The sequence below is a fragment of the Leptonychotes weddellii genome, chromosome 3, assembly GCF_054177405.1.
Source record: "Leptonychotes weddellii isolate Sample4059 chromosome 3, ASM5417740v2, whole genome shotgun sequence".
In the NCBI taxonomy this organism is placed as follows: domain Eukaryota; kingdom Metazoa; phylum Chordata; class Mammalia; order Carnivora; family Phocidae; genus Leptonychotes; species Leptonychotes weddellii.
In genome coordinates this window covers 59,679,452-59,692,608 of record NC_138371.1, presented here as the reverse complement: position 1 = coordinate 59,692,608, position 13,157 = coordinate 59,679,452, and the positions used below count along the sequence as shown (strand labels likewise).

The following is a 13,157-nucleotide window of genomic DNA, read 5'->3' as shown; positions in this document are numbered from 1 at the left end:
ATCACCAAACCTATCTCCAGAAAGTCTGTATACCTCTTCACAATGATGTATGAAAGTGCTCATCCTCCACATGCTCAACCAGTATTGTGGTTCTTTAAATTTTTACCAGAAAATCTTTATGATGTTTCAAAACACCTCATTATAAATTTTTTGTTGGAAAAAAAATCCACATTTTTTTCTTGTTTATTGGACGTTTTGTGTGCTTGTCTATTTTCAACTTTCTCTTTTTGGCCATGTCAAATCCTTTGCCCATTTTTCTAATGAGATATTTACTATTTTCTTATTGATTTAGGAAGACTATTTTTCTACTGAAAGTGCTAATCCTTTGTTGATCTTACATGCTACATACAATTTTTCCCTGTTTTGTCTTTTAATCTTTTTGACTGGGGAGAGGTGGTGGTGAGGTTTTCTCCATAGAATATTTTGATTTTTATATAATCTGTTATTTTTTTCTTCATAGACTCAAATTTGTGTCATAAATAGGAAGGACTATTCAGGTTCATTGTTATAAATTTATTTCTTCTTGAATCTATTTTTAACACTTTAATTTTTGATTCACGTAATCTTTCTACTGAGCAAATTAGTAATTCTCTATATAGTGAAGTTAAATTTTGAATTATCTATATGAATCCATTGAGAACACTGTTTTACTTCATCAATGTTATAATAGTCTAAGTATCTAGCAATATGTCACTCCTCATTACTTTAATTTTTCTTCCAGATAAATTTTAGAATCATTTAGACTTATATTGCCAATATATTATTTCCACCAGGCAAAAAGACTTATTGATATTCTCATTGGGATAACACTGCATTTACAAATTAATTTATTTCAAACAGGGTCATGATTACAGTGATAGCCTTCTTACCCAAGTATAAGAAAAGCCTTTCAATTATATAAGACTTCTTTTATGTCTGTTGGCTTTCCTCATAGAAGTCTTATGCATTAAGAAATGCATAAGTTGTTACTGGATATTTTACTTTATTTTTATTGCAAATGCAAATGAGATTTTTCTTTAGGTATACTTTCTAAATTTTTTGTCCACATATAAAACACTTATGAATATCGATACACGTGATTTAAAGTTTGTAACTTCTTAATTCTAATTGAATCCATTTTTTTTGGTTGATTCTCTTTCATTTTTAAAGAATGTCATAATATGATCTGACAATGAAGATCATTTGCTCCATGTATCCCTCTGTTTTCTTATTTAATTGCATCAGCCAACACTGTTAAAAATAGAGGTGATTGAGGAACACTCTTTTTTTCTTCCTAACTTGAAGGGAATGCTTCCACTATTTTGCTTGTTATTACTCTGAGATTCCTATCTAAATTTTAATTTGTTTTCTGATATCTTAATACTTTCTTAATACTCTTTTTTCAAAAATTGATTTTGAATGCCTCTTCTAAGTGACATGGTACTCTATATTGAGGTGTTAGGTTATGTGACCTTTAACCTTTCTGGTTCTGCCTGTTTCATCATCTGTAAGTTGAATGTGTATTAAATAATCTCCACAATCTCTTTCTGTCTAAAATTTGTAATTCTAAAAATAAATGCAACCCTAAAATATGGAGCAAGGCATGTGCAGATAGTGAGAAAACAAGAGGACAGAGAAACAGCTATGCTAATGAAAGGGGAAGAAGTATAAAATCATGTACTGTGATTCATGGCCATGACTGGGGTTGGTTGAGAAATGATTCTATTTTATAGACTTGCCAAGTATGAGGCCATAAGAAATGAAAATGGCATTTCTTGAGACCTTACCTTCACTTCGAATTCAGAAGGAATGTTTACAAAGAGTCAGGGTATTCTGGCTATTAATGATCATTAATCAAGGGACAGTTCTCATGATGTGCTAAAACTAGAGGTGATTTCAGATTCTCCATTGGTCTTTCTACCCCCATATAGGTCTTTCTACTACTTACCTACATATAGACACAGTTGCTACTTCTTTGAAGGGTAATCTTGGAAATCAAATATCAGGGAGTATTACATGCTTCTAACAAATAGAAAAGTTGTGGCTTCGAGACCTGGAGCATGAACCCAGGAATTCTGACACAGAGGTCTTTGTTTTATTTAGTTTTGTCTTTAAGGCTTCTTCATTCTTTCCTTTTACTTATGTACTCAAAAGTAAATTTACATTCAAGAATTCAGAAGCTTCTCTGAGCGTAAGTGAAGTTTAGTTTGATTCAAAATGGTCTTACCTACAATGGAGAGAATCACAACCACAAAGTCAAAAATGTTCCATCCTACAGTGAAGTAGTAGTGTCTGAGGGAGATCAGTTTCAGCACACATTCTCCAGTGAAAAGGATAATAAAAACCACATTTATCCAGTATAAAACATCAGTCATGTATTTACTTTGTCCCTCTTTTTCTACCATCATGGTTACCATGTTGAGGCAGATAAGAACCATGATGGTGATATCAAAAACTTGGTTTGTTACGAGGTCAAATATACATCCTTGGAATTTGTTCTGTAACGAAACAGGAATAATATGGAATGTAGAGTAGGTTTTGCAAGTATCCATTCATCATTACATTAATAAAAAATATTTTAAAAAGGTATGTCTTTAAAACTTGCATAAATTATCCTTGGTCATAGGTTCTTGATTTTTAGAAGATATATTATTAATGAGTTAAATCTAACTCAGAGCGAATGAAACCTTTTTGTTGTTGTTGTTGACTTCTGGTATATACCAGACCAGCCAGGTTTCCGTTGGTCGTGTATACTAACATTTGCTTTTAAACTCATCCACCCTATTATGTTATATATGAATTGCCGTGGTCACAGGTAATTTTTTACTAAGAAAACCTCAGCTCCACTACCTGGAGTGTTTCAAGTTAATAAAATAACATGTCTCTAAATTTCTACTTTGTCATATTATTTTAGCTAATGTGTTACATGGTCTTGCACTGATATGACTGTTATGGTATGAGACCTATAATTTCCTGTCTCTTTCATGTACAGAACATATTTCCATACATACCCATACTTACATATCACCTTTCCTTTTAATCTCACTGCTAGTATTATGCTTTCCGGGAAACACGACCTTTTTCAAAATCCTTTTTATAGTCACATTAGAAAGTTTTAAGGCATTTTACCAAGATCAAGTGGGGCAAGCAAAAAATTAAATACCAGGGCTGTGATTCAGTAGGTCTGGTTGAGACCTGGCAATGAGTCCATTTGAAAAGTGCCGGGTGATCCTCATGTAGGCAGCTGGGTACTAACTGGCTTTGTCTTCAGCTATGACTCTTTGGCAAGGTATGTTATGTTGAATATAAATTGAAATGCATATAATGCATTTACACTTTTGTGACCCCCCCCCCCAACTGCCAGTTGTTAGAGGAATACAAACTATCCTTTGACGGCTAAGACTCACTATTTCCATCTAAGCCCGCTCTGGTCTTTGACCTCACAGTAGAAAAAAAGTTTAGATTCATGATCAGTCCAACTGCTTCTCTTTCTATTTGTCACAATATCAAAAATCTGCAAGTTAGTTTTACCCTAATGATAGATAGCAATCACTACATCATAAAATCGTCATTTAGATAAATACATTTCAGTCAAAAGTAAATTTTATTTGTATCCTCTACAGACCATTGTACTCGTAGTAAGCTGTATAGCTAATATAAAAGTAAAACCATATATAATTACTTTTCATTTTTATAGAAAAATTAAAAATAAGAATATTAAGAACTGCGGTAATGTTCAAAACACATATATTTAGTTTTATAAGGATTTTTGTTCAAATATTAGCATTTATGTTTAAGAACTACTTGTACATTAAAGATGAATTAAAAATAATTTGAAAATTTATATGCTAGAGATATATATTATACATATATATGTATACCTTGAACAACACAGATTTGAACTGCATGGGTCCACTAATACATGAACTTTTTTTAGATAAATATGGTACTGTAAATGTATTTAGTCTTCTTAATGATTCTCTTAATAACATTTTCTTTTCTCTAGCTTACCTTATGTAAGAATGTATGTATGTACATACATATGTATATAATACGTATATATAAACTATGTGTTCATCAACTGTTCAGTTTACCGGTAAGATTTCTGGTCAACAGTAGGCTCTTAGTAGTTAAGAATTGGGGAAATCAAAAGTTGATACACATATCTTCAACTGTGTGGAGGGTTGGTGCCCCTAACCCCTGTGTTGTTTAAGGATGAACTGTTTTTTTTTTTTTTACCCCTGGCCGAGGTATTGGCTTTTGTGGTTTCTTAGATCCCAGCTTTTTCATTGCATTATAGTATTTCTTCTGTTCTTCTGTCATAAAGATGTCTTGACCTCCAAGGTAAAGAAACAAAAAATAAACCTAGTTAAAACCGAAATCATTATCTAGATCTTTTCTCAGATCATTAAGACAGGTTAAAAATGTTTTATATAGAAATAAAATGCATTTTATTATGTGCCACATAGCTATAAATAAAATATGTCTTAAATAATTACTTAGATATAGGCCCATGACTCTCCATAAGTAATGTAATGTGCATATATAAAATATATATATTGCATATCATAATTATTGGCTCAATTTTCTTTTGGTGAGGTAACCTGTGTTATTTTAAACTATGTGCTGATATTTCATTTTATCTGCTACTTGTCTCATCTGGCATTTTATTGCTAGATAACTAATATATTAGGAAGGGTTATAAGAAATAAGAATACTGAATATCTTTTTTGATGATTTGTCTAATATTTGGGACTCTAATGAAAAGTAGGGGCCAAAACAATAACAAAAATAGTTTTATATTTGTTTGTATTCATTTACAAATGCCATATTCCTTTAGCACAGAAAGGGAATAAACAGTAGTGCCCTCTTATCCATGGTATCCCTTTCCGTGGTTTCTGTTACCCATGGTCAACTGTGGTCTGGAAGCAGGTGATCCTCCTTCTGGCATACTGTCAGAAGGTCAAGAGTAGCCCAAGCTACATCACAATGCCTAGGTTATTCACCTCACTTCATCTCATTATGTAGGCCTTTTATCTCACATCATTATAAGAAGGATGAGTACCGCACAATAAGATATTTTGAGGGGGTCATATTCACGTAACTTGTATTACAGTATATTTTCTATTTTATTATTAGTTATTGTTGTTAATCTCTTACTGTGCCTAATTTATAAATTAAACTTTACCATAGGTATGTATGTAGAAGCCAAAACATGTTTTTTGTTTGTTTGTTTTTTTATTTTATTTTATTATGTTTGTTTGTTTTTTAAGGTTTGGTATATCTGTGGTTTAAGGCATCCATTGGGGGTGTTGGAACATCCCCTGCAGATAAGGGGTTGGGGAGACTATTGTACAATGAACATGTAACATATATATCTGTGCGTGTGTTTCAAGAAACTGGTGAGCTACTTTTTTCATTCCAATAAAGGAATTTCAATAAACATTATAAGTGTCAATATTGTACATAATAGCTTCCTAAGTATTGAGGAAATTACCAAGGATCCAGGATCCTTGACCTGAAGGACTTCTTAATTGTTGAAACCCTAAGTTTCAACAGTAAAAATAACTAACATCTAAATGAAGTTTTTTGGTCTTTTCAACACTGTAAGTGTCCAAATCTCACAAAGAATGCCTATGTGTTCTTTTAGGATATGCTAATTTTATTAAAATTATCTGTAATTTTTACATATTCATGTATTTTCTACATTGATCTATAATATCAATTTTTTAGTTATGGGATAAATCAGTATGATCCACGTAATTAGGAATTTATTTTGGGGAATTTACAGTTCTCAAATCCTTACTTAACTTGTAGGGTCCTGGAGTTAAAGATAATCTGGTTATGGTTTCCCTTTAGTTTTCTTGGATTAGGCAATATTCAGTTTCCTATTATATTGCATTTTTAAAAAATTTATCAAATACCTAATGGTAACCAGATTCCCCTTTCTTTCTTAATATGTTTTAATTTACCTTTATTCTGGTTGATATACAGTCTTTGGTGTTTATCTTACATACTGATGTTAGGCATCAGGGAGAGCCTTCAGGCCAATGTTAAGAGAACTACTCATTGGCAAGGGCTGAGTACCATAACACGTCAGGAACTTACCAGAAGAAGCTAGGAAAACACTGGGAAGAGAACTATGAATTCGAGGTAAAAATCAAAGTAGCAAATTTTAACTTCTCTTAATGACACCCTGGTTGCCAAAATAATAAAAGGTGGGATAAAACTAGGAGGAGATTACAAGATGCTCCAATAGGGGAGCTTGTGTTGTTTAATTTGGTTGTAGCTTTAGAGACCTTATACAAAATGCATCCCTTTAAAAGCTAGATGGAAGATACTGTATAGACCAGGCTGGTCTTTTTCAATATTACACACTATGTCAAAGCTGTGTTACATAGTACTTAAGAATTTAGTTCTAGTGTCAGATCATCTTTGTTCAAATCCTCTGTTGTCCTTGGGCAAGTTTCTTAATGTCTTTAAGAAGACAGTTTAAGTCATGTTATCGTTACAAGAGTAGCTACACCTCGATGGTTTGTTGGGAGGATCAATTGAGATAATGCATTCAAAACACTCAACAGAATGCCAGATACACAAGCCCTCAATAATTGTTAGTTGCTGTTACTGTCGTTGTTATTAGCCTTCCTAATAAGGTTATAGTTACCGAAAGGGGTTGCTTTACTTAGAATTTACCCATATGTACCCAGGTCTATACTAGGTCTTTCTGTAAATAGACTACATACTTTTTCCTTTTATAACTTGAGCCTATTAATAATTTGTGTTCTAATTTTCCAAAGTATGTTTTCTGATGAATTAAACCCTAAATCTCATGAAATTATTAAATGAAAACATTACTTGTAAAAGTGATGGGTATTTGGAAAAACTAGTAAAGTGGGGTTGGTTATTAGAAGAGGTATGGGTAGTTGGTAGAGCCATGAGCTGAGACCAAAGTGCCGAAGTTAAAAAGCCTTAAGAGGCAAGAATACACTATGAAAAGAATATGGGCTTTGAAGTCAAACAGACCTTTGGGTTCTGACTGCCAGTGGACCTGTTACTTGATTTGAAACAAGCTACTTATCCTGACTAGGCCAGTGTATACACTTTAGTGTAAAGATGCCACTTTCATTAGTCTGGGCTATGGATTAGATGAATTCATAGACACAAAGTATCTAGCTGAGAGGCTCCAATGCAGTAGGTTAATTGAAGTGTTAGTCCTGTCTCTTAGTAGGGTGAAAAGAAACCTGAAGCCATTCAGAAAAGGTTAGAAAATAAAAGGTATGCTTAAATTGCAAATGAAATACTGGAAGGAAGGTAGGGCATAGTGGTAGTTATCAGTGCCTCTAAATTAGTAACTTTTGCCTGAGAGTAATGGCAATGGTGTCAGCCCAGCCTCCAGTGGCAATTCTTGTTGCAAGGATAATACTTAAAAGCAAGGAGGTTAAAGCAATAAGGGCTGTGGCTGTCCTGTTCATGGTCACATGGCTTTATCTAGATACATGTCTAATTCATCCTATTCAGGGAATACTGGGGAATCATATGTATGTGCTTATATATCATATATACACATCTATAATGACTAAAATTGAAAAAAATAATTAAATTGAAAATAAGAGTATACTTTGTAAAATTATTTTCAAGATTCTCAATTTTTAAGGATTCTCTGTCTAAAGGCATGAATGTATGATAATGTTAGCTAAGTATAACTCTCAGATGTTAAATGTAAGAATAGAAGATGGAATTTTAAAAGATCTTTGAAAGAAAAAACCCTGTATTGGAAAATGTAAGCATAAATAACATTCAACATTTACTAAATTTTCTTCCAATTGTGAATATCAATCATGTACAATAATGATATTTCATTGCACGTACATCCGTCTTTTCTGAGATGCTAAGTCAATATCTAAAATCACTCTTTGAAGTCTACCCCTTATCTTTGAAAAATATCTTTTCCTGTGGATGATGCTGCAGCCACAGTACATCAGTCAACTTTGACAGGAAAATGAGACTTCTTAGATGCTTTATCTCTTACAAATCACAGACAATACTGTAGACTCTACCTCCTACAATCTCTTCTTTGAACATATTGCATATTCTCCATTGCTGCAGATGACTAATTTGAAGACTTAAGTGTGGTCGAGGTGGCCGGTAATGCAGAGTCTGACCTAGTCTTTGGTCTCTCTCCAATCATTCTATACATCATTACTGGATTCATTTTTTATTTTTATTTTTTAATAATTTTAATAATTTTTTATTATTATGTTCAGTTAGCCAGCATATAGAACATCATTAGTTTTTGATGTAATGTTCAACAATTCATTAGTTGCCTACAACACCATCTTTTAAATCAGAACTGAGTTTTCATGGTCTCTGGAAGACAAGACTCCAGTTGGATCTGTGATGAAGCTACTTTCTAGCTGTCAGATGACATGCAAGTAACACAACCTCTCTGAGGGGAAGTGAGGATACAACGTCTTTTAGATTTGTTGTAAAACCTAAGATTACACATGTGGAGTACAGAATTAGACACATCATTAAATCTGAATAAGTGCCAATGTCTTGATTATATGTACTCCCTTGCTCAAAATACTTCAGTGACACATCAGCTCCTACTGAAAAAGAAAGATCTGCTCTCAAGCAAGACCTCATTCATCTTTTACTATTTCTCTTCTTAAAACTCCATGGTTACCAGAGGGGAGGTGGGTGGGGAGACTGGTTAAATAGGGCATGGGGATTAAGGAGGGTACCTGTGATGAGCAGTGGGTATTGGACGGAAGTGTTGAATCACTATATTGTACCCATCATACTGATATTACACTGTAAACGAATTGGAACTTAAATAAAAACTTAAAAAGAAAAACTCCATCTCAAAACTCCACTCAAACTGGATGAAAGCTATTCCTCCTGGATTATTGTCTCGTTTGCAGCACTATGCATGTGCTCACACATTTCTCTACCCTTCCCTGTGGATTATTCATCTTTTTGCCTCTTAGTTGCTACAGGTCTTATTCGTCTTCCAGGGCCTACCAATTGTCATGTAAATCATACAACTTTCTATAGCTGTTTTTTCTATTTGTAACTATTTTTTCCTCTGACTGCCCACTTATTTTTTTGTTGTCATTGCTTTGTTAACTTTCCTTATTAAACTTATCACTATTTCATATTGTAGTATTGGGGGATATAGAATAGTAGAGGACCTAAAAAATATATGAGGTATATGGGATTAACTGCTGACTCTATCAAAACTATCACTTACTTACTAGATGCATGATCTTGGGTAAATCACTTAACCTCTCTGTGGCTGCCCACACTTTTAAGACAAAGTCTATAATAATATTATATTTTATGGTGGATGTTTTAGGTTGAATTGTGTCCCCCCCCAAAATATATTTTAAAGTCCTAACTCCTGGTACCTCAGAGTTACCTTATTTGGAAATATTGTCATTGTAGATGTAATTAAAGTAAGGTGAGGTCATACCAGAGTAGGATGGGCCCTTAATCCAATATGACCAGTGCCCTTATAAGAAAAGGAAAGAGACACAGAGAGGGAGCATGCCATGTGACCATGGAGGCAGAGACTAAAGATACGCTCCGTAAGCCACAAGCTCCGTGAGCTACAAAACGCTGCAAGATGCAAGAAAGGATCCTCCCCTGCCAACACTTTGATTTTGGACTTGTAGCCTCCATAACTGAGAAAGAATAAATTTCTGTTGTTGGAAGCCACCAGTTTGTGGTAGTTGGTTCCAGGAGCCCTAAGAAATTAACACAGTTGACGTGAAGGGTAATGAAACAGTAATCTCAGGAGAGTATCTCATTTGCAACATTTAACAAATCTTAATTTCCATTACAGGTATCATTTCTTCTGCTGTAATATAAACTCCCTGAGCTCAGGAACCATGTCCGGTGTTGTTGTCCATCAAGGGCCAGCCCAATACATATCCCACAGAACAGTGGCTCAGAGAATGACTGAAATGTGTCTTGAATAAATAAATAATTAGTGCACTAATTTTAATTATAAATTTTTAGTCTTTTATAGGGAACATTGAAAAAAACTGAATACTTGTCATATTGCTTAAAAATAGTCAGGACTTAGGGGATTATTATTTTCTATGCAGAGATGAGTGATATTAAGCATATCTGTACTGTATCCTGGTCAATTATTTAAAAATAAATGAAGTTCTAATGAAGCTAATTACTAACTGATATCAAACTAAATTTCCACATTATGTTTTTGGAAAAATAATTGTTCATATTTTTCAGTGCAGTATAAAAACCTTAAAATACTTATCTTCTTTTTCTGTTGGTTGAAATTATCTATGATGACACCAATGAATAAGTTCAAAGTGAAGAACGACCCAAAGATGATAAAGATGACAAAATAAATATACATGTAGAGGCTGTATTCATATATGGGCTGCTTGTCTACCTATAAAATTAACAAAAGTTAGCAGTATGTTGACAATAACATTAATCGTTTTCTTTTTCACATGGTTTGACAAGTTAATCCAGATAGTTCTATCCTAGGTGAACTTGGCTTTTCAGAAGCCATAACATTTTAAGGATCGGCATAAACATTCTTAAAAATTTATTCAACATTAAGTAAATATTTATTACATGCTTACTATGTATATGAATATAATCTTCAGATGACTACAAAGGACTTAACCATACATAGTACTTGTTCTCAGATTGGTAGGACAATTTAGTAACTAAGTGACCTAATGTATGTTTTCTATTTCCAGAAAAAAACTGTAAAAGAGGAGATAACCATATTTATAGAAATTCTGCTGATTTTTGTTCTTCATTTGATTAAGTATAAAAACAATAAAAACTTGAATAAAAATTTTTAAACCCATGAATAGCATTTGTTATTGAATTTTTATTTTTATAAACATATTCACTGAGCACTTGTTATTGCTAGGCTGTACAAAGTGCTCTACTTACATTTTCTTTTTGGATCCTCAGAACAATGCCATGAAGTGGGCATTGAATTTTTTTGTTTTTTTCAGTCAATAAACAGGCTGAGAGAGGCAAAGTAATTTGTTCAAAGTCAGTTGCAGAGCTCATATGAGAGAGCCAGAATTTGAGCAAGCTCAGTCACCAAATGCTGCACACATAATTGCTAGTCTATTATTAGGTGGAAGTGCTTCATTTTGTGTGTACATACCAAAGGCTCCTTGGAGCTACTATTTGAAAATGGCCAAACTAAACTAAGGAGCTTTAAAAATTGTAAGTTTAGTGTAATAATGACCAATACTTACATTAACAGAATCAACAGCTGCATACATAATAACCATCCATCCCTTAAATGTTGCCTATAACAATAAAATCTGAATGTGAGGCTCATACTCTAAAATAGCCATACATGAGTTTAGTCCACTTATTGTTACATTTAGTGACATCAAATCACTGTATTTTACTGTATTTCGAAGTATCAATTTAATATAAAGATGCTATGTCAAGAACAAAAAGGACATAGTCCCAAGTCACATCTAAATCTTAGTCCTAGTTAATTATTTACAGGTTGTTACAATTCCAGCAAAGTTTGCACATGAACTTTTATTTTTCCAGAGGTAGAGGAGAATTTTATGAACAAGACAGGAAACATTTTTTTTTCCATATTTTTAAGGACCCTCTATGATAGTGGGAAGTTCTTCTCATTCCCATGTAGTGTAAAACTGGCAGTCCAAAAACTATTTATTTTTGGAGCAACATTCAGATGGTGTAAATGGTGAGGAGCCACATGACACCGAAAGTCTATTATGAATTAATGATTCTCAAATGCAACAGAACCTTTGCTTCTTAACTCATGTTTTATAGGCACATGTTCTAAGAAAGACCAAGTCTCCTTTTTAAAGTCACAAAGTACCTTATCTTTAATTTCTAGGTAATAGATTATTTAAAGAATGACTTCTATCCCTCATCTAGTGTCTACCAAAACATCAAGCATTCATGACAGGGCTCACTTACAACTTGAAGCAGAGACAGGTAACCAAGTCCAACATTATCAAAGTTCACCTTCAGGTTCTTCCATCGTACATTTTGACTAACATTCATCAGTGCGGAACAATCAGAACGATTTTGAACTAGATTTGTTGGAAAGCGTGACCCGTCTGTGGTGTTAACACACTCATAGAACTTCCCAGCAAACAAATTTACTCCCATGATGCTAAATATTAGCCAGAATATAAGACACACCAGTAGCACATTCATGATGGAAGGAATTGCACCTATAAGTGCATTCACGACCACCTAGTATTCAAAAGAAAGAAAGGGATGATTAGGAGTAGTAAAAATGTTAAATGGTCGACATTAACGAAACACAATACAGAATTGAAGAAATTAGAAAAGCCACTGTTACATGTTTAAGACATCAAATCATCAACCAACATGTATTAACTGAATGTCTATGCTCAGTAGTATGCCAAGCAAGACAGAATGAGACAGGAGCCCTGTGAACAACAAGTTTACTAAAATACATGATGAACACACATCGAAACTATTAGCCACAGTGCAAAACAAAGTAACTAAAATGATACCACAGCTTAAATAAATGAAAAAATAAAAATAATAAACCAAAAACCTGATGTATGTAAGGTGAAGTCCTAAATCTGCATACTCTAGGCAAAAAAAAAAAGAAATTTCTAAGTATGAATGATAACAAATAAAATGTACATTTAAAGGTTCATAGTCCTAGAATGACCAGTGCTAAAATTCTCCCATATACAGAAACTATTGATGTATATAAGCTGGAGTTGAGGTTAGGAGTCTTTTATTGTATGAACCCTTTCTATTTAGTTGGTTCTGCTAATAATGTGATACGTGAATTCAGTTAAGACCTTGGGACCTCTGTTTCTTCATCTGCTAAATGAGAGACACCTTTTCAAATTTATTATTCTAAGTCTAAATATACTTTATATATAAGTCCTTGGCTAAATATAGAAAATGCTTGTCTCGGTTAAAATAAAAATGAGGTAGTTATCTTTAATACTTCCTTTATTTCTGCTTTTTGGCATTTCCACTGCTATTAATGACCAGTGCCTCTTGCCACTCCAATTTTCCTGCATGCAGACTATCATAGCATTTATCACTCTCCAGATTTTCCTAATTACCCCACCTTTCAAAACCTACCTGTCTTTTTATACTTCAGCTCTAGTCTGAATTTGAGTCCAAATGTGTTA

General features: G+C 33.4%; 1 protein-coding gene across 1 annotated transcript in view; it reads right to left on the bottom strand.

The window, feature by feature from the left end:
* The window catches only part of SCN9A (sodium voltage-gated channel alpha subunit 9), a gene marked incomplete at its 5' end in the record, with an annotated part of 81,526 nt that overhangs the window by 4,270 nt on the left and 64,099 nt on the right, over positions 1-13,157 (bottom strand). The window contains 5 exons of the mRNA XM_081815474.1: positions 2,207-2,477; positions 4,219-4,323; positions 10,265-10,402; positions 11,238-11,291; positions 11,947-12,228. Coding sequence (XP_081671600.1) covers positions 2,207-2,477; positions 4,219-4,323; positions 10,265-10,402; positions 11,238-11,291; positions 11,947-12,228 — 850 coding nt within the window. The remainder of the gene's footprint in view (positions 1-2,206; positions 2,478-4,218; positions 4,324-10,264; positions 10,403-11,237; positions 11,292-11,946; positions 12,229-13,157) is intronic.